Source organism: Electrona antarctica (genome assembly GCF_951216825.1).
Source record: "Electrona antarctica genome assembly, chromosome: 18".
Taxonomy (NCBI): domain Eukaryota; kingdom Metazoa; phylum Chordata; class Actinopteri; order Myctophiformes; family Myctophidae; genus Electrona; species Electrona antarctica.
This window is the reverse complement of record NC_136799.1, coordinates 31,211,287-31,232,874: the sequence shown is the minus strand read 5'-3', so window position 1 is coordinate 31,232,874 and position 21,588 is coordinate 31,211,287. Positions and strand designations below refer to the sequence as shown.

Genomic DNA, 21,588 nt, shown 5'->3' with positions numbered 1-21,588 from the left:
AATATGACAGTGTAAGACTTCTCAACAATATGGGCCTTAAGAAAGTCTATCTTTGTCAATAGAGGTAATAAATGACAGTGTGACTTTTCTCAACAACATGGGCCATTATTACATTATGATTCTGAACTTTTATTACATTATGAGCTGCTATGTGTTCGTTCATAATGTAACACATTATTACATTATTACATTATAGAAAAATATGTTATTACGTTATGCGCTCATTTTTTTATTACATTATGAGCCGATTACATTATGAGTTTTTATTACATTTAAATTACTACATTATGAGCCATTAGCAGTTATTACATTATGAGTTGCTACAGTCCCGTCCCTATCCTTAGACAGCCGCAACAGTGTTCTACAAAGAGGACAAAACAAAACGCCTCAATACAAATATGATTAAACATCCAGATATTCAATTACAGACTTTCATTCATCAAAAATACATTTGGACAAACAGGAAGTGTGCTAGTTTGGTTCAGACCATTCCGCACTGCGCAGTGAATCCTCCTGCAGTTTGGTTGCAATTCCCATTGTTTAAAATGCCAAGTCCTGGAAAGTGTAATGTATATACTATACACACCACCAGTCAGCAGTATACCAGGTGTAAAGTGTAATGTATACTCCAGTCCAGTCAGCAGTATACCAGGTGTCACCTTACCAGATTGACCTGTCTTAGAGATGCTCAATGCAGGACTGCATGGGAGAACACAGGGAAGGCGCAATTCTAAAACTTTGACTATACATGCCATGGTATTCCAATTTCTAGGAGTCACTCACTAGTCACTGACTACACCATACTACACCAATGTCTGTGTATATTGATGGCGTTGTTTGCACACCTATACACTCTACTTACCACTACTACACTCACTGTACCTTACTCGTTTTATAAAATTATATCACCATACATTTATCAGGCAGGCTACACTATGCAGTATACAGTGGATGTTCAAATGACTTGCTCTTGAAGAAACTACCACTGCGCCACACACACACACCACTCAGATGACTGCTGTCACACAACATCCCCCCCATTGACAACACTCCGCTAAAAGTGAATGGTGTTGCATAATCCTTGGCAACCTGAATGCATGGAGCCAACACTTCAAACCACTGAAGCCTTACCAATCCCACCGATGTATAGACAAATAATGTGTTCATTGTATAATTTAAGATGGGAGAAACTACAGTTTTGTGTTTTTCTCAGTGTAACTGAGACAAGCTGCGTGTCTGTCGTTGGGGAAACGTGGGCGAGAGGCTTCCATCCGGTGCTGATGCCGCCGTGCCCCCACCGCCGTGCCCCCACACCCCCTGAGTCGTCCCTCAGTGAGACCAGTCTAACAAGATTTACTTAATGTAATGAGGAAAGGGAGGGGTAATTGGGGTTTAATTACTAAGTTACCCGTCTGCATTTGACCAGAAGGTGTGTCACTCACATTTTCTAGTGCATGTCCGTCTCGGCCTGCCTGTGCGCCGGAGCTTAAAAACAGTGTGCGGATGTTTCATGTTCTCCTTGATGCCTTGATGTCCAGCACCTGGTCTAAATACAGGCATGAGATGTGCACACAATCTTCTCTATAGGCCTACTGAGAAAAGTTGGTCCGCTCTAGTCTCAAAATCGTTTCACCGAAAACAGTCAGAACAGAATAGGGATGCTAGGGATCAACCGTTCCAAGCGAGCCCAGCCCAGCCCAGCCCAGAGAGCATCAGTGGATGTGAGCTTCCCTCCATCAAGCATATTATACACAGATCGTTGTGTGACTTTTGTCAGTATGAGCCTGCGGTGCGGGATTATCAAGGACCTCAGCCACCCCAATCATAGATCATTTCAGCTGCTGCCATCTGGCAAGCGGTTCGCAAGCCTCAAGGTCCAGACCAGCAGGCTCCAGGATAGCTTTTCCACCAGGCAACCAGGCTTAGAAACAATAGACACTACAGGCTTGTTGCTGGCTTGCCGATTAAACACACGATTGAACACATCCATCCTATATGGAGGCACTTGACATTCGTAATTTTATACACAAAGTTAAATATTAAATGTACACATAATATTTAGCGGTAGAACCCATGCACAACCCATGCACACCTAACAAAGGCATCTCACAGTTTGCTATTAACTGTATACTTTATTTTACAGACACCATTACTATTCTTACTCTATTGCCATTTTTTTTTTTTTTTGTCTTGTTACTACAAAGATGACCTGAAAGAAATATTTGACTTGTGTACTTCAAACAAACTCATGGATCTTGAATCTAACCTCTCAAGACATTAACACAGGATCCCCTTTGGATGCCGAGCACAAACTTACAGCAGTGCCAGTGAGTATGGGAGTCCCCATTAGTTCACCAGACACAAGTACAACATGACACCCCACTAATGCTGAGGGACAGAAATAAAGTGTACTACTGTTGGCAGAGCCAACAATGTAACTTAATAGACACAACTACCTAAAAAGGTCATGCTTAGATCTATATTGAATACAGTGCAACGATATGAAGTCCTAAAACCAAGGAAGTTTACACAAGGAAACGTCATGGTCACGTGACTGGGCTGCGCCATGATGCTCTCGGTGGCAAATCTCGCACCGGAAGTTCGATGAAATACATTTCAGTGGATGGAGCCGACTGGACCAGCTCATGAACAAACACCATTTATGAACAATTGTGACCTTTGTCATATAATCGGCTCGGGAATATAAAAGAAGACATATCACAGGTTGTTTTCCAATAACTTGCTTTTGGATGTGCACAGTACTGTACATCATTCTATCTCTGAGGTATCGTGAGATTTGGTTGCCAGACAGGAAACGGTGGACAGTCTCGCGACACTTTTCCTCCATATCGGTGTAGCCTAATAAAGCTTCACCAATGTTTTCTGTAGACTGCTACTAGTGCTAGAAACGTTACATTATGCACTTAACACATTTCATTTTTCAACAAACTAGTCTACAATGCTTCAGTTCTTAGAGGACCAACCAAAGAAAATACTAACCTCAAATAACCCACAACTTTGTTGCTAAGCAGCAAAAGTTATTTGTACTTTTTGTATTTGTACTAAAACACACTGTTCATCGCCAGCATCACAGAAAGACATTTTGTGCGTTTCTCTCGCTCTCTCTCTCTTACTCACTCAGGTCAAATAGGCCCATGAAAATGCTTAGGTAGGTAGGTGTAGGTAGGTACACATTGCACAATAAAAAGGTGAGGACTTATTAGTGAGGGCCACTGCTGTTTGAACTGATCACAGCACAACAGATTACAGAACCAAGTTTACATAACCACAGCCTGCCTATAGGACAGAAACATGAAAGCTATACACTGTGGCAGTGTTTATTGTTCACATGGACTTACAGTATTGTGCTATACGATACTATATAGTATAGTACTGCATAACGTACATGTGTTAGTGTTCCTCAAGGCCTGGCAGACACACTGTGTTCTGGGCATCATAACCGCACCACATCCCATTGAAAGAAAACTCACATTCCTTCTCTCTTAAGCAAACCCTTCCCCTCTTCCCTCTGGGAGCCAGCTGACTGCTGGTCACTCCACAAAATGCACTACTGTTTCTACAAACCATGTTTATTCCCTGGACCCTCATAGTTACGGCTTGCTCTTGGTTACGGCTTGCTCATGTAGGACAAAAGAGAATGGAATAGCTCCAATGCTCCATCACCTCACCTACTGTCTGCCACATTATTTGTGCTCTATTCGTGTGTGTGTGTGTGTGCACTGTGCGCGTGTGCGTGTGTTAAAGCTGAACAGTGAATTCCACAGGGAATCAATGGGAAAGAAAACCTGTCGAGTTAACAACCATGGGTACAGATACTAGGATACAGCTTATATACGAGATATTTATGTTCTTGCAAAAAAAAAAGATTGAAAAAGTGAGTACACACACTCAGGTTCATGAATGACAAGACCATAGACAGTAGGCTTTGAAAAGGGTAATGTCTGACTCCCCACTCCCAAGACAATCAGGTTTACGAAAGACAGACACTATGCCTAACTGCCTACCACACACACAGAAGTAGCTACGCACACCCCACACAAACGGGCACCAGACACTTTAATTAATACTTCTGGTAATAATTAATTAATGACCTCTTTTGTTATCGTTATTGCTGCCACAATGTGAGGAAACAAAGCCAAAGAATAGTACGCCCGTGTGTACTCGTATATCGTCACTCGGTCGGTTGGAAACCTTGCATGTCCAATGGATCCAATGTAGTTATTATTTTGTCTTTTCAAAATGTAGATTTCCTATTGTTGCTACATTTGTGTGACATGAATGTACAGTAGTGGTATGGTGAAGTAGGGCATTCATTTACAAACATGAAAAAAAAGGAACAAATAGAAAGGTTTCTGCCCAATTGAAACAATATAAGATGTAACAAAAACGAAGTCTTTAAGATTCAAACTAATTTACTTAAATGTAAATCTTGATGTACTACCATTTTTTATTGGATAAAACTAGGTGCATAGAATACTGCTGCACAGAATCAAATGAACAATGAAAAGGCTTCACAAATGTTGCCATGTTGTTATTCTAGCCGTACATTAAAGTCTTTGCAGCACAGTGAGTGACAATTCATTGAGCAGTACTCTCACACTCTTCAGGATATACACACATTGACCTTTCTCCCAGGGGAGCAAGTTCAGTCAATTACACAGTGTGAGACACACGGACACACTGAAAGAATAGAATAATATATGTTAGAAATGGACCTCGTCACTCTCTGTCAGGTATTATTATGGCCCGCTCAGCATCGTGCAGCACAGAATTGCTCTGTAGTAGCGTGGTTGCATTCCCACAGTGCCCTAGACGCCTAGACACAGAATTGCTCTGTAGTAGCGTGGTTGCATTCCCACAGTGCCCTAGACGCCTAGACACAGAATTGCTCTGTAGTAGCGTGGTTGCATTCCCACAGTGCCCTAGACGCCTAGACACAGAATTGCTCTGTAGTAGCGTGGTTGCATGCCCACAGTGCCCTAGACGCCTAGACACAAAATTGCTCTGTAGTAGTGTGGTTGCATTCCCACAGTGCCCTAGACGCCTAGACACAGAATTGCTCTGTAGTAGCGTGGTTGCATTCCCACAGTGCCCTAGACACAGAATTGCTCTGTAGTAGCGTGGTTGCATTCCCACAGTGCCCTAGACGCAAAGACACAGAATTGCTCTGTAGTAGCGTGGTTGCATGCCCACAGTGCCCTAGACGCCTAGACGCAGAATTGCTCTGTAGTAGCGTGGTTGCATGCCCACAGTGCCCTAGACGCCTAGACACAGAATTGCTCTGTAGTAGCGTGGTTGCATTCCCACAGTGTCCTAGACGCCTAGACACAGAATTGCTCTGTAGTAGCGTGGTTGCATGCCCACAGTGCCCTAGACGCCTAGACACAGAATTGCTCTGTAGCAGCGTGGTTGCATTCCCACAGTGCCCTAGACGCCTAGACACAGAATTGCTCTGTAGTAGCGTGGTTGCATGCCCACAGTGCCCTAGACGCCTAGACACAGAATTGCTCTGTAGTAGCGTGGTTGCATTCCCACAGTGCCCTAGACGCCTAGACACAGAATTGCTCTGTAGTAGCGTGGTTGCATGCCCACAGTGCCCTAGACGCCTAGACACAGAATTGCTCTGTAGTAGCGTGGTTGCATTCCCACAGTGCCCTAGACGCCTAGACACAAAATTGCTCTGTAGTAGCGTGGTTGCATGCCCACAGTGCCCTAGGCACCTAGAGGGTAGCAGTTGCTCGGTTGCTGCTTAAAAGGGAAATGGCATGGCACCGGCTGACCTTTCACAGCTTAGTGGAGCCATCCACTTCATGCATGTCACACTTGTGTGAACCATTTCTACATGAAAAGTTGAGATTCAACACTGTAGTGCACTTGAATTAACTACACGCAGCCCTGTATACAGTAGGTCATTATATGTCAAATAGCCTTGCACCGTGACACGTTATGAGCTTGTAGATCTGCTATTTGCTGCTATTTCAAGTGCATACAGGGTAACAGTCAGCCGCACATGCAAAATACTGTACTTGCATGTGCACCTGAATGTGTGCTCAATCAATCAGTGTGTGTGTGTGTGTGTGTGTGTGTGTGTGTGTGTGTGTGTGTGTGTGTGTGTCACGTGATATTGATGACTGTGAAGTGGTGGCAACAAAACAGTTCTTTCCCTCTCTCTCTCTTCTCAAGAACTAAATGAGTGAAACATCTGAGAGAACCAACAGGCTGTGTGTTTTGCCATGTTTTATTCAATTAAGACTTGAAATGTTATAGATTGAACAGACAGATAATTGGTATATGCTCAAATTTGTCTTGAAGACAACATTTGGAGAAAGGTAATATGAGTGAAAGTAAACAGCAGCTGTATAATTAGCCGATATGATATAAATAGCATGTTGCTCACACACACACACACACACACACACTTAAGAGTGTAATGCCTCGACTGCAATTGTACTCCTACAACATTGCTTTATTTGCTTGTCAGGGTGGGGGTCTCCCAGTTCAAATAACCACTCACTGGGGTAGAACTGGCTAACAAGCAGTATGCAGCAACTGCCTAAAGCTCATAAACACAAACCTGCCCGCCTTGTAAAGACGACAGGTACTAGAAAATCTGGTCTTTCATGTGAGACAGACCTGGAAGTTGCATTAACACTGCAGTCAATGCCAGGCCACAGAACGCAATAAACGCATACAAACACCAAATATTACCTGGCTTGTTGAGATAACGCAGTCTCTTGATCGGGTCCAGGAGGATTTGGAACGACAAGCCGCCGTGATCTCCTGAATTGGATTAACGAAGATGATGTGACCCAACTATAGTCGTCAGTCAAGAGAGTATCAGCAGCAGCACCCTGGCTGCTTACAGAATACCACGCAATGGGTGATGATGATGCCCATGTTGTTCATTATTATGAATCCTCCTCCCCAACGTCCGGGGGTGGGAACGTCCGCTGACCCGTCGCCTTATTAGCGCTTACAATAAACAATAAGGCAGGCCCCGGTGAAACGCAGACAATACCAACGCAAACCGAACTGTGGGCAAATTAAATCACAAACTGTATCTGACTGACAGTATCTTCCTCCCTGGTTTACAGTATCGCACACAGGAGCGGTGGTGCTAAAGCCTCGGTTACAGTACAATGCACCGCCCCAACAGCTAGTCAGCCCTGTTTTCCTACAGAAAGAAGTCTTCCTGCATACAGCAATATGCCGCTATGGTGTAGCAAACATCCGTGGGCGGTGGTGTGTTTACCTCTAAACAGATACTGCCGCGGCTCTCCTCCTCAGTGGGGAATCAGCTGCTTCGCACTGGAGGGACGCCATTTGTCTGAGAGAGAGAGAGAGAGAGAGAGAGAGAGAGTGTGTGCGTTCCTGTCTCTTCAGCTCTGCTAGTCTGCTGCCAGTGCCAGGAGAAACAAGCGTCACTTTGTACATTCCACGAACGGTAGCGCCCTCTTCCGTCCAAGTGACTCTGTCAACATTATATTATCACATCAAATAATACCACAGCAGGGTAACAGGCTTGTGGATAGACAATATGGGCAGCCATTTGTGCTTTAATATTGACCGTACGTATATTACAAATGTCAAGAAGAAAATATAGTTTAAAAGCTGGCGTAACTGAGCTGTCCTGACATTTCAGGTTTAACAATTCGTACAAGAGGGTCTCGTCCCATATATTTTGTTATTCTTTTAATAATTAAAGTAATGAAATGTACAATATCAAATTGGTATCATATTAATACCTTTGTCCAGTCTGTCCAGTTTTAGCCTGGCATAGCCAGACTCACTGGAGCTAATTATTTTTGCTCTGGCAGATTTAGTAGATTTTACTAGTCCAGTTTAACAAGGGTTACTTTGGTTCCTTTGGAGTTTTTGTCTTGGTGTTGCAGAGATGTAGTCAACAAGACTGCATCTTGTATTATGGAATCTCCATGCTACAAATCATGTATAACATGTTTGGCTATACAAGTGTGAGTGTCTGTGTAAAATTGTAAAGCATATATCTCCTGTAAGGGGAGGTTGGTGTTAGCCTATGAATATAGATAATTGTTAACAAATTAACAATACATTTTTCAAATATTTATTTAATTCAACAATATCAAAGGTACATGTACAGGTTTTTATCACAGTTCTGTTGTGCAAAGGAGCTTAAATATACTATAAAAAAGGATTAAAAAAATAGGTAAAAGTTTCATCTAATAAAGCAACAAGACAGCAAAATGATGTGAGAAACCTTAATATTAGCTTATTATTATTATATTACATTTTACAAAAAGGGAACCCAGGGTTGTGCACAGTTGGACCGCAGCACCCTCTGGTGGGAAGATTTTCAGACACAAGGATATAGAGGAAAACTACAAAATGTAACAGATTTAAATAAACATAAGGTAATGAAAATGTCAAATGTGCAAATTAGCATTCACTCCAGTAACGTACAATTCTTGAGCAGCTGAGTTTCACCACTCAAGCTGCATATCAGCTTTGGTCCACACATATTTCCCCCCTCTTTTTAGAAACATCTTCTCATCAAAGCCACTGAAAGAAATGGCCTCCTTCACACCAACATCAAGGATGGACTTAGACGGGTCCTTCCGTCCTTCTCTGCAGTCCAGGAAACGCATCTGGAAAAGGGCAAAACAGGAACAGTTCATATTAAATGCTACTCTGTCTCTCTGTGGGTACTTTGATGTTGACAGCAATAAGGGTCAAACGATAAGAAAAGAAAAGCTCAGCCATTGTTCAAATGAATTAGTTAAAATGATAGCATATTAAATGTCACAATTTCTACGTCCTTTAATTTCCAATGTTCTGAATTATATTGGCGGCGTGCACACTGCACATAAAGAAGTTAATATATTATATTAAGTAGGCCTACTTACATATTCATCCAGGATAAGGTAAGAATCCCTCATCTGAAAAGACACAATTCTTAGTCAAAATTATTGTTTCTGTCTGCAACCTGGTTTTACAAATAAAATATCATCCAAGAAGTAATTCTCTTTCACAATTCACATGTTGCTGTACTCCCAAGAGGAGATAAGAAAATCCATTCATATTCCCATGGAGCGATTAGGGTACAAAACATGGTGAGTATGAATAACAACACAGACATATATTATTTTGGTACTTTGGCACGTTTTGGAATGGTGGATACAATTAGTGTTGTCGGTTAGTTCCTGGCATGTCCTAGGCCTAGTTCACACGTACCAAACACCAATCAAGCAATGTTTGGTCGTTTTTTTGTTTTTTTGGGCCACCACAATGCTTTTCCAATGGGAGTCACATGGTTTGATCAAACATTTGTGTTTGATCGCTGATTGCTGATTGCTCCCCGCTCATCAAACAAAAATGTTTGGTCAAACCATGTGACTCCCATTGAAAATGAATTGGAGCAGCAATGAAACAGCAATCAGACATCACACACGGACCGAACATTTGTTGTGTAGGTGTGTACGAAGCCCAAGTCTCACCTTTTGATTGGACTCGGGTACGAGGCAAGTGATGCTGCTATGCCTGTCCAGAAAGTCCTGAAACTGTTGGTCACTGATGAGAAACCTCTCTGCCTCTCTCAGAGCATCCTCCCCTGCATTCTCCCCGTGGATCAGCAGGCACTGGAACACCTAAACGCAGCAAGCACAAATCAGTGGGTGATTCATATAGTCTTCATATAATTGGTCCTCACTAATGATCATGATAAAATGCCACCATTTTTGAGGGGCGCTAGCCCCTCCTATATGTCCAGCTTTGAGGGTGTGTGTAAACACAAACATTGTCCTAACACAAATGGAAGCCATCATTCTCATGATAATAAAAATCTAAATATTTTAAAAAAAATCTTGCCGATGCACAGGTTTCAGAACTGCCCACAGACACAGACCGAGTAGGGAAAAAAAGGTGAACATTTTATTAGTGAGGACCAATTATATAAAGATAAGTTGAAAAGTGTTCACTCAAATCCTGAGTGTTCATCCAAATTATACAAACGTAACCAAATGGACCCGCAAGGTTACCGTAGTACAATCTAAATTGCATTAAAACTGAGGATTGTACCGTGTGTAGGCACACGTGCGTTAACCGCAAATATAACTTATTTATTTTTGTGCTGTCTTGGTTCATACCTTCCAGCGGACAGGGTTGAGCTCAGCAATGTGCTCCCTCATGTCTTCGTCCACATTGAAGGTGTTGATGACGGAGTTGATCTTGAACGCCACCTTATACTGCTGGCACCAGTTGCGGACCTTGTAGAGGTTGTCCAGGTGGCTCTTCCTGCCCTGAGCTCTGCCTATGAGCTGATTGGTCTCCTCGTCAAAGCTGTCACAGGAAAGGGCCAGTATGTCCAGATATTCACCTGAGAGTGAGGGACAGAGAATGAGTGAATAATGTGTGTGAGAAGGAGAGACAGAAAGGGAAGAGAGTGTGCGATCATGCCTTATTTGTTATTTTGCAGGCAAATATGCCGGATATTCTTTTCAATAATACAAATACAAAAGTAATATCCCTTGTTGTGAAAATACTGCCACCTACTGTAGAATATTTGTTTAAATAAATACATTCAACTGTAATAATAATAATAATAATAATAATAATAATAATAATAATAATAATAATAATAATAGGCCTAGTGACATATTATTTCATTATTTTTATACATAGTATAGTATATTGTCTGTGTTACATACAGTTCATAGTGTTTGAAAGATGAGAACTCTTACCATATTTCTTGAACCAGTTTTCTTTGATCATGCTTCCATTGCTGACAATGCTGACACTTGGCAGCTTCAGGTCTTGTTTGCAGTATTGAACTAACTTCCCAAGGAAGTCTCCTTTGTCATGCAGGAACGGCTCCCCACCGGAGAAGTTGATCTTTTCCATGCCTAATGGACAACAATAGATGAGCATACGGTTTTGGGAAATCTAAATGACTTAAATGAATAAATAAATGTGTGTATATATATATATATATATATATATATATATATATATATACACACACACACACACACATTTACCAGATTTCTGCAGAAGTTCGAGACCCCTCTTTGCCTCATCTATAGGCAAGACAAACGACGTTTTCGCAGTGTGGAAACAAAAGCCACATTTGTAGTTGCACTTGCGCGTAAAATGATAATTGACACTTGTCGGGGTCGTTGCGCTCTCGACTGCTTTCTTTGGATCCAATTTGCAGTTCACAGGTGTAGTTGTTCCACCTGCAAACCCCCCTTTCTCCTGCAAGCCACCCGTTATCCAGGCCTGCGCATTGGAGAAGAAACTTGAAAATATCCTGATGCAAAACTGCAGGAGCATCTTCAGAGACATGACTGCTGGAGAGCAAAACATCTTGGAACGGATCATGTACATTCAAACTGCAGGATGGTGGTGCAGCCCGGGCACCTTAAATAGAATCCTGTCAGCTGAGCTCTGTAAATATGACAAGACCACCTGACTTTGCTGAAACGAAACATATGCTATAACTTTGATACTTAATAGGAATCCCTTTCCTTTCTGAAAGTGCAAACTGCAAAGTCATCATACTAGCCCACCACCAGTTTGTATACAACGAAAATGAAACAGAGGAGTCCGGGAGGGGGGCTGTGGCCTGGGCCTGGGTTGTTTGTGGGCCACTGGTGGACGCTGCTGTGCAGTGACTGATTCTCATTTGACCAATAGGTTTCCATTTACTTAAAAATGCAAATTTGCAAACAACAAATGAAATGAAGCACTGGATAAGATAAGAAATATAACCTTATAACCCCAATACGTTACCAAGAATAAGTTTCGATTTCGAAACAACGATGACCACTTATTGACCAGCACGTTAAGTTTCGTTTTCCCTACTGCAGTCAAATCAAATTACATAACACGTAACCTCGCGTCACCAGGCTTTCCAAGGAAAGGTCTGTTGGGGGAAAGATAGCGTACTCATCGCATCACATTCACAAGGCCAAACTACCTATCCTACTATATTCCTCATCTTATCCCAGCATCGGCATGGCTAGACGCAGCCTGCCCCTGTCTCTCCTCGGCCAGTGGTGCGCTCGTGTTTTCTCGGTGGAAATGGATGGGAGGTCGCTGCCCACCTACTTTGCCCTGCTGCGGCTGCGAGAAACGCACAACCAACGAGAGGTGCCGCAACTGTTTAGAAGCGTGCACAAGAACGAACGGTGTTACTCTCTTCTCGTCCACAGCACCGACAGAATTCAGAGAGCTAAGTTCTACGGAGGGTTGAAAGACAAACTGTTGAGCGTGCTGCCGTCAGAATGTAAGCTTTTGACCATGTCTTCATTTCTGCCTAATGTCAAAGACTCCGTCCTAAAGGGGTATTTCTTAAAAGATTCATCTGAGTGCTCCACCACCACGGAGCGCATTTTGAGTGAATTGGTGAATGAGAATGAACCTGTATTGGCGTTCTCCTACGTGCGAGTGGGAGATGGTGCTGGTAGCCGTGCGTGGTGGTCCCAACGCCTGTGGCCCTGTGGAGGAGAAGAAGCGTCTGAGTCCTACTGTATAGTTCCCTCTGAAGCACCTGACTGTCATCCATCATCTCTCAGCATCATCAACTCTGATGTGTTCTACAGCTTTGAGGAGGCATACAATGTTCTCCGGGAGGTAATGACATTAAGCCTATAATAATAATAATAATAATAATAATAATAATAATAATAATAATAATACATTTGGTTTTAAATGATTGCATAAACAATTGTATGCAGTGCTTTTATTTATATATTTGTACTTTTACATTTGCATAAACTTGTCATCATTGCCATAGCTAAACAGACTAAGGTATTAATGTATACTAGGCTACTGTTATGGGCATTCAACTGATAAAACATAATTGGCACGACAGTGCACTCTAGTGGTGGACAGCGAAATAACCCAAGTACCGGTAGTTCTACTTTATTTCATCCGAGTATCAATCAATGCCAGAAGGCCCATGACATCTGAGTTATATTACTGCTTCATAATACAACAAATGCGTCAGTTTGTGTGTGTGTGTGTGTGTGTGTGTGTGTGTGTGTGTGTGTGTGTGTGTGTGTGTGTGTGTGTGTGTGTGTGTGCGTGCGTGTGCGTGTGCGTGCGTGCGCGTGCCTGCGTGTGTCCATGTCTGCTCGGCAGTGTGGTGACATCATACCAGAGGCTAGAGCCGTACTAGAGCTGGCGGACCAGAGACGAGAGGTCGGATGTAAAACAGACTTCCCTGTTATTGTCATAGAAGGACTGGATGCCACAGGTTAATGTCATTACCTCATAAACGAACATGTGATAGGCAGCATGATGCATAGATGTCTTCCTTAAGTGATGGACAACATTCTCTGCAGATGTCATTATCTGCCAGCGAGGCTTGCCTAATGGAATATCATGCAACATGACGTCAGGAAGGTTATGCTCCTGTGCAAAGGAAGATGTGGAGTTCATTTTAATGCTCTTTCCACAAACTTCAAGAATGCGCAAGCAAGCATCGTGTCAGGGTTACTTATATGGTCAAACGTTTTACATTGAAAATGATATGCACCATCTCAGCACTGACTCTGTGTTTACTATATAAATATCATTATTTTACCTTTTGTAAGAAATAAAATGCCAGAACATTTCCAGGACTTTTTATGTGACCCTCACATATATTGAATATTATCGTTATACTAAATGATATAATGATGCTCATATTTGATAAACTACATTGTAACATATGATGGTTTAGAAGACAATGCTAAAATATGAGTAAATTAATAGTAATATGAGATTTTTATTTCTGACTACTAAAAGGAAGGTCCACAAACATTACAGGTTTTCAACTCATGTAGACTGTAGAGGGATTAACAACAACACAAACAAAATATGTTGTTACTGTACAATGCTCTATGATAATAACCTGTAGAAGAAGGTCGGGAGTGGCTTATTGTCGGTATCAGCCGATAACACGCGGGAGTCTATCCCCATTACAATGCACTACACCCCTAGGAGATGGATTGCTGAGGTGGAGCGCCACACCTACAGTACCATCAGCTCCCAGTACTTCCCGCACGACTTGCTGCACCAAGCCGGCCCGTGCTACTCATACGCTGAGTTGGCGGTGCCCGGCATCAAACCCATGACCTTGTGGTCCAAAGGCGAGAGCTCTACCGACTGAGCTACCCGGATGCTACCCTATGTCCATCCATAACCCGTAACTGAACAACTAAACACTTTTTGCGGCTAATTTGCTAATAATATTTCTGCTGCGCATCCACCGCTGCTAACTTTATATGTGTTCTAATAACTTCATGATTTATATTGAAATGGACCTACTTTCAATGCAAATCACATCAAACTGTTATCCCAAAATGGAAATGAGGGTAACAGCAGCATCCAATACACACATACTAAAAGATGGCCTCTAGCTTTAGCAATAAAGGTGATTTTCTTCCTATTTGTGTGTTAAATTGCTCTATATATATTCTGATAGTATGCATTGCTATGGAGTGTTTGTTCAGTAACAGGTCTCTTTTTGTAAACAGAGAATGCATTTTAAGGTTGGCAATGGCATACCAATTTGATCCAATCAGTAGAGATAACTCATAAAAGATGCAGAATAAACAAGTGAAATTGAAAATGTTGACACAAAGATGTTAGCAGGCAGTGATGGAAATGAAACATTGTAAAATTGAAGCCACCACATGGCTACTCTCTCTTGATTGGCTGAAATTGGCAACCCACCTAAAAATGTATTTGCTGGGGAGATCAAACACTCCATAGCAATGGTGACTTTCCAAGCTATGGCCATTTGAAGTGAAATAATATGTTTGCCTGCCCTGTAATGACATGCATAAAATACGAATGTCAGGTTGAAAGTTATTAAACTGGTACACTTGGCCAATTTTGTGCAGTGTGCATGGAAATGGAAATGGAAATGGAAGAAGAAGAAGAAATGGGGGAAGGAAAGAAAAACACTGCTTGGCACTACCAAGCAGTGTTTTTCTTTCCTTCCCCCAGTTCTATGCACGCTGCACAAACTACCAAATATCCCGTCATTTCCTAGATTCACAGTATTGTGAACTGTTGCTATGGGTATGGCGTGTTCCTGATATGGACGTGGAATCTAAATTCTGCTGACAATGTGTGCAAATTTGACTAATGCAATATTGCCCATGACAGCTATCTCTAGCTGACAAGCAATGATGTCCCTCTTCCCCTTTATTTGGAGAACCACGTACATGTAGACTGGATATAGAGCACACAGACTGACAGACAAGTTGTTGAAATAAAATGCAATACAAGACAGTGTTCCTAATCCTAATACATCAGTCGTGCTGATATAACTCATATGGATGGGTGTAAACTGCTCATTGCTCTCTCACAGCCCATCCATACACAGCCTCTTCAACAGGGTACATGTCAAATTGTCAATCTGTTAATGTTAAATAAAATGATACACTATAATACAAATATATAATGGGAAACTTCATGATAGCACTGTTACACGTAAATCATTTTTAATCTTCCGTCTCTTCTTAGAGCAAATACAACCGTAACCAACAAGCTTGATGTGGATATGAAAGTGGTTAAGGATTCAATTAGGAAAATAAGTTATTAGGATTCTCAATGTCTACTTATTGACTGAAACTTAGAAAATAAGTGTAATCACATCTCAACGTTGTCACCTTGTAGTGCAGTGGGTTTTAAACCGTTTGTAAGGGGCAAGTAAGGCACTATTATTTTTTTTTCAGTATGGTCATGGTCACAGTATGGTCATGGGAACCCTGCTATTACTATAATAAAATTTAAAAACACCACGTGAGCTCAACATGATCCCCTACTTGCTTTGCTTCTCTATCGGTTTTTGTGGTGAGAATCTTTTCCTCCCTCACTCTTCCCTCTCCTCAGGTAAGACCACTCTGACTGAGTCTCTGAGGGAAGCGCTGGGGGCCACTTTGCTGCGGTCCCCTCCCTGGTGCCTGTCCCCCTGGAGGGCCCGCTTTGATCAGGAGCCGCCCCTCATCCGCCGAGCCTTCTACGCCCTGGGGAACTACATCACAGCACAACTAATAGGCCAGGAGGCCAGACAGACACCTGTCATCGTTGACAGGTAAGGATTTGTCGATAGGTTGTTGGAGCGAGTTTACCTGTGGACTTGTTTCTCTCTCTGAATAAAAAAGGTCGGATTAGAAATATATACAATATAATTCCTAAGGTATGAGGAGATATTTCTCCTAATCTGTCTGTCTGTCTGTCTGTCTGTTCATCCATCCTTCCATCTATCCATCCATCATCCATCCGACACTTTTTCCATCAAACCACTCATCCTTCCATCTGTCCATTCTTCCTTCCTTCATCCATCCAATCAAACTTCCACCCACCCATCCATCCACCCACCCATCCATCCATCCATCCATCCATCCATCCATCCAACTCTCTTCCCAGATACTGGCACAGCACAGCGTCGTACGCCATCGCCACAGCAGTGACTGGTCCAGTGTCTAACCTTCCAACAGAGGGTTGGGAGGGTTACTGCTGGCCAGGAGACCTGCTCCAGCCCAGCCTGGTGCTCGTGCTCACACTGGACCCCGAGGAGAGGAGGAGGAGGCTAAGGGACAGAGGGCAAGGTCAGACCCAAGAGGAGCAACAGCTAGACCACAACCACCTCTTCAGACTCAGGTGACACAGACTCACATGTTGTGAAGTACTGCACATAGGATAGGATATACACACACACACACACACACGCATAAGTGTAGTTCTGCAAGTATCTGCAGAGATAGTGTGTGGACATGATGCATACACACATACACAGTAGTGTTTATGCTCGTGTGCAGATCTGAACAGATGCAGACACATACACAAGGATGCCCCACATGCACAGATGCAATAGACTGCTTCTGCACAGCAGGTGTACATCATTATCATACTTTTCAGTGGATGGCTATGGTCTGCATGAGAAGCATCAGTACCGTGTTATTCAGGAGACATACATTTAGAAAGATTGTGTCTAAATGCATGTTCCTCTGTGTCCACTGTATGGAATATAGTAGACATTTAAAAATACAATTGATACATACTGTACCCCATACCATACCACCTTTATTTATATAGCACATTTAAATAACAACAAAGTTGTACCAAAGTGCTTTACAATAAAAAAATTGAAGAACCACAACTTCATTTAAAAACATACACAACTCATGCTGTGCTTGGAAATGCAAATAAATGGAATAAAGATGAAACTTGAGGCGTGATTTAAACACCTGAAGGGTGGGGGCTTGTCTTATGTGCAGAGGCAGCTCATTCCAAAGCTTGGGAGCTGCCACTGCAAAAGCCCGGTTCCCTCTGAGCTTCAGCCTGGTTTTTGGCACCACCAGGAGAAGCTGGCCAGAGGACGAAAGGGTCCTTGTGGGAACATAGGGTTTCAGCAATTCAGAGAGATAAATGGGTGCTACGCCGTTTAGACACTTAAAAACGAAGAGCAGGATTTTTTTAATCAATCCTGTATCGCACAGGAAACCAGTGGAGGGAGGCTAGTACAGGGCTAATATGAAACCAGTGGAGGGAGGCTAGTACAGGGCTAATATGAAACCAGTGGAGGGAGGCTAGTACAGGGCTAATATGAAACCAGTGGAGGGAGGCTAGTACAGGGCTAATATGAACCAGTGGAGGGAGGCTAGTACAGGGCTAATATGAAACCAGTGGAGGGAGGCTAGTACAGGGCTAATATGAAACCAGTGGAGGGAGGCTAGTACAGGGCTAATATGAACCAGTGGAGGGAGGCTAGTACAGGGCTAATATGAAACCAGTGGAGGGAGGCTAGTACAGGGCTAATATGAACCAGTGGAGGGAGGCTAGTACAGGGCTAATATGAAACCAGTGGAGTGAGGCTAGTACAGGGCTAATATGAACCAGTGGAGGGAGGCTAGTACAGGGCTAATATGAAACCAGTGGAGTGAGGCTAGTACAGGGCTAATATGAACCAGTGGAGTGAGGCTAGTACAGGGCTAATATGAACCAGTGGAGGGAGGCTAGTACAGGGCTAATATGAAACCAGTGGAGGGAGGCTAGTACAGGGCTAATATGAACCAGTGGAGGGAGGCTAGTACAGGGCTAATATGAACCAGTGGAGGGAGGCTAGTACAGGGCTAATACCAGTGGAGGGAGGCTAGTACAGGGCTAATACCAGTGGAGGGAGGCTAGTACAGGGCTAATATGAAACCAGTGGAGGGAGGCTAGTACAGGGCTAATATGAAACCAGTGGAGGGAGGCTAGTACAGGGCTAATATGAAACCAGTGGAGGGAGGCTAGTACAGGGCTAATATGAACCAGTGGAGGGAGGCTAGTACAGGGCTAATATGAAACCAGTGGAGTGAGGCTAGTACAGGGCTAATATGAAACCAGTGGAGGGAGGCTAGTACAGGGCTAATATGAAACCAGTGGAGGGAGGCTAGTACAGGGCTAATATGAACCAGTGGAGGGAGGCTAGTACAGGGCTAATACCAGTGGAGGGAGGCTAGTACAGGGCTAATACCAGTGGAGGGAGGCTAGTACAGGGCTAATATGAACCAGTGGAGGGAGGCTAGTACAGGGCTAATATGAACCAGTGGAGGGAGGCTAGTACAGGGCTAATACCAGTGGAGGGAGGCTAGTACAGGGCTAATATGAAACCAGTGGAGCTAATATGGTCTCGCTTACGTGTACCTGTAAGCAACCGAGCAGCGGCGTTCATGGACTAACTGTAAGTGAGAGATAGAGACCTGGTTGACACCAATATACAAATTAGACTTGTAGACTAATTTAAACTTGTAACCAGGTTCATGTGTGTGAAAAATGTATCTACAGATTGTAGTTTTGTATTTGTAGTAAGTAGTGTAATGGACATGGATTTACAAAAGGACAGAGTGAGACACACAAATATGAAAACAAATCCATATGTGGGCAAACACACACACACACACGAAGGTTATTCTAGTTAACTAAAACTACTAAAAACAAAATAACAAACTAGAATTGAAAAAGAAAAGTACAAGCTGTGGGCTACATATTGCGCACGCACGCACGCACGCACACACACACACACACACACACACACACACACACACACACACACACACACACACACACACACACACACACACACACACAGATAGGGGTGGCAGACTGTACTGTGCAATTCCTTGAGTCAGGTCAGTCTACATCTGACCCATCAAACACTTAACAATCAATTACCGTCCCACGGGGGAAGGGGCTGATGAGAAAGAACAGGTGATTAGTTGCTGAGCTGCTGTGCTCCATTAAGCTGGTCCCAACTCAAGACACTGCTGGGCAGGCTAGTCGCTAGGCAGACAGGTCGATGGCCACTTTCATTTATTCTCTCCGCTGACATAATGGCCTTTCCACACGGAATGGCCAGATGTTGGGCCAGCGGAGGCAGAAGACAGAGGGAGAGACGAGCATCACTGACAGAAACAGAGAGAGATTCCACAGACTTCAATCACGGCGATGCCTCCTCCACGAGGACCATTTTCATTCGTGTCAGGAAACGCTTGCGCCGTGAGCCATCTGTGTTGTTTCTCGGATGTTTCCGAGATATCCGGCGTTTTGTCACTGTCCACCGCGTCTGCCGAAAAAATGCTGAACTGAAATACTGGACTGTTTTCTGACCACTGTTAAGTTCATTCTGAAATCAGATTGATAAGCACATACTGCACATTACACTGCAGCATACGTGAAGCTTCAATGTCTTCCATGCTGTCGTTTGTTCCACGTTATGATCAATGTCTTATTTATTAATGGAAAATGGTACAAATTTTCGACCTAAAACCTATCTTTCTGACATCAATAATATAGTCTGTCAAAAAAGTACCCATTGTCTTCTGTGGGTTCTCTGCAAAATGGTTTAAAAAGCAGGTGGCTTGCGCACATCCAGTTCCTTGCTGGTGCTGGACAGAGAGATTGCAGATACAGAGAGATTGCAGATACAGAGAGATTGCAGATACAGAGAGATTGCAGATACAGAGAGATTGCAGATACAGAGAGATTGCAGATACAGAGAGATTGCAGATACAGAGAGATTGCAGATACAGAGAGATTGCAGATACAGAGAGATTGCAGATACAGAGAGATTGCAGATACAGAGAGATTGCAGATACAGAGAGATTGCAGATACAGAGAGATTGCAGATACAGAGAGATTGCAGATACAGAGAGATTGCAGATACAGAGAGATTGCAGATACAGAGAGATTGCAGATAAAGAGAGATTGCAGATACAGAGAGATTGCAGATACAGAGAGATTGCAGATACAGAGAGATTGCAGATACAGAGAGATTGCAAAATGACCTTGCGAGACAATGACGTCATGTGCCGTTTTGCATCATTGGCCGTATATCACTAATGCTCAAATTTTCTCTTTAACTGTAGATGGATATTAATTGGTATTCACTTAGTATTCCTAACCAGCTTGTGTGTGTGTGTGTGTGTGTGTGTGTGTGTGTGTGTGTGCGTGTGTGCGTGTACAGAGTGGAGGAGGCTTACCAGAGGATCAGTGGGCCGGCCTGTGTCACTGTGGATGCTAGTCCTTCTCCAGACCAAGTGCTTCAACAAGTGCTGCTTTTAATTAGGGACAAATGCCACTTGTAAACATCCTTCATCTCCCCAACTGGCTCTCCTGCATCAGGTGGATGCAGTACTTCACTAAGCCACTAGATGCCAGTAAGGTGTTGTGAATGTGATAAAAGGAGAGGTGGTGGCAAGGGCTGGAGAGAGGCTGTGAGATTCTCTATTCACAATGGGGAAAGGGCTAGGGACACTAAAATCATAAATATATGTTCAGACATGCACGCCGTCTCACGCATGCGCAGGCACGCACTCACGCATGTGCACACACACACACACACACACACACACACACACACTCCCTGATAGTATTTCAACAGTCTAATTTACAATGATTGGCATTGTACAGACACCAGAAATGTTCATCCAACTGCTTTTTTGACATGTGAGGACTGAGGAGGGGTACACTGTACATTCAGAAACGACATTGTCTGTCTCACTGAGGGTCAGTTTCATTTGGCACTAAAACAAGAGGAAATGAACAGGATGGTTTGTATATTCACCAATCACTTAGGCTTAACTTATACACGAGGCAACTCAAAGAACCAGTTCCGTGTTTTCCTTTGGAAATATGGTGAAGCTACATCGGAGTTAAAGAAACCATATGATGCATTTAACATGTTGTAATAACACACTGCTCATTTGTTAGAATACAGTTTCAAATAAAAGGAAACATGTGAATAGTCGTGGCCGGGCCTTGACAGATGACGTCTTACATAAGTCTTCCAAAAGGAACATAGCAGCCTTGTATTCGTGTACTTCACCTTGCAATCACATATGTGCACAGTATGTACAGTATTTGTGTGCAATAATTTCTGTTTAGTAGCCTTTCACCTTTTTTATTAGCACATTTTATTGGAGTGGACAGGTCTGCTGCAACAGTTTGAAGCTAGAACAATTGATAGCTCTTGTATTGATAATCTCTGTGCCTTGTGGCCAACTGGCTTTCCAGTGAGAACACACAGTACTGACCCAGTGCAGTACATAA

At 43.0% G+C, this 21,588-nt stretch overlaps 3 protein-coding genes across 6 annotated transcripts in view; 1 reads left to right on the top strand and 2 right to left on the bottom strand.

Annotated features, from left to right (window-relative positions):
- The window catches only part of rnf144aa (ring finger protein 144aa), a 51,730-nt gene extending 44,296 nt beyond the window's left edge, over window positions 1-7,434 (bottom strand). For 2 of the 4 annotated variants that reach the window (XM_079528842.1, XM_079528843.1), the window contains exons 1-2: window positions 7,274-7,431; window positions 6,730-6,801 (exon numbers count right to left, since the gene is read on the bottom strand). The gene's annotated coding sequence lies outside the window, so the exon portion shown is untranslated. Of the gene's footprint in view, window positions 1-6,729; window positions 6,802-7,273 lie in introns of all 4 variants that reach the window. The other 2 variants (XM_079528841.1, XM_079528844.1) reach the window with 2 other exon arrangements.
- A 714-nt stretch (window positions 7,435-8,148) lies between these two features.
- On the bottom strand, window positions 8,149-11,153 carry rsad2 (radical S-adenosyl methionine domain containing 2). Its single transcript, XM_079528000.1, has 6 exons — window positions 11,034-11,153; window positions 10,737-10,898; window positions 10,143-10,372; window positions 9,495-9,644; window positions 8,904-8,936; window positions 8,149-8,645 (listed from the first exon to the last, which is right to left on the bottom strand). Exons 2-6 carry the CDS (start codon window positions 10,894-10,896, stop codon window positions 8,481-8,483), a joined length of 738 nt encoding a protein of 245 aa, XP_079384126.1. The 5' UTR covers window positions 10,897-10,898; window positions 11,034-11,153; the 3' UTR covers window positions 8,149-8,480.
- Window positions 11,154-11,917: 764 nt separating this feature from the next.
- Window positions 11,918-21,234, top strand: cmpk2 (cytidine monophosphate (UMP-CMP) kinase 2, mitochondrial). The gene is made up of 5 exons (XM_079527999.1): window positions 11,918-12,630; window positions 13,141-13,255; window positions 15,886-16,087; window positions 16,423-16,656; window positions 20,504-21,234. The coding sequence occupies exons 1-5, from the start codon at window positions 12,013-12,015 to the stop codon at window positions 20,622-20,624; spliced, it is 1,290 nt and encodes a 429-aa protein (XP_079384125.1). The 5' UTR covers window positions 11,918-12,012; the 3' UTR covers window positions 20,625-21,234.
- Window positions 21,235-21,588: the final 354 nt, after the last annotated feature.

Coding starts and splice junctions, on each gene's coding strand:
- cmpk2 (XM_079527999.1), top strand. CDS start 12,013: ATGGCTAGACGCAGCCTGCCCCTGTCTCTCCTCGGCCAGTGGTGCGCT. Junction 13,256..15,885: donor AGAAGGACTGGATGCCACAG/GTTAATGTCATT, acceptor CCCTCTCCTCAG/GTAAGACCACTCTGACTGAG. Junction 16,088..16,422: donor ACACCTGTCATCGTTGACAG/GTAAGGATTTGT, acceptor CTCTCTTCCCAG/ATACTGGCACAGCACAGCGT.
- rsad2 (XM_079528000.1), bottom strand. CDS start 10,896: ATGGAAAAGATCAACTTCTCCGGTGGGGAGCCGTTCCTGCATGACAAA. Junction 10,373..10,736: donor AAACTGGTTCAAGAAATATG/GTAAGAGTTCTC, acceptor CCTCACTCTCAG/GTGAATATCTGGACATACTG. Junction 9,645..10,142: donor TCAACCCTGTCCGCTGGAAG/GTATGAACCAAG, acceptor TGCTGCGTTTAG/GTGTTCCAGTGCCTGCTGAT.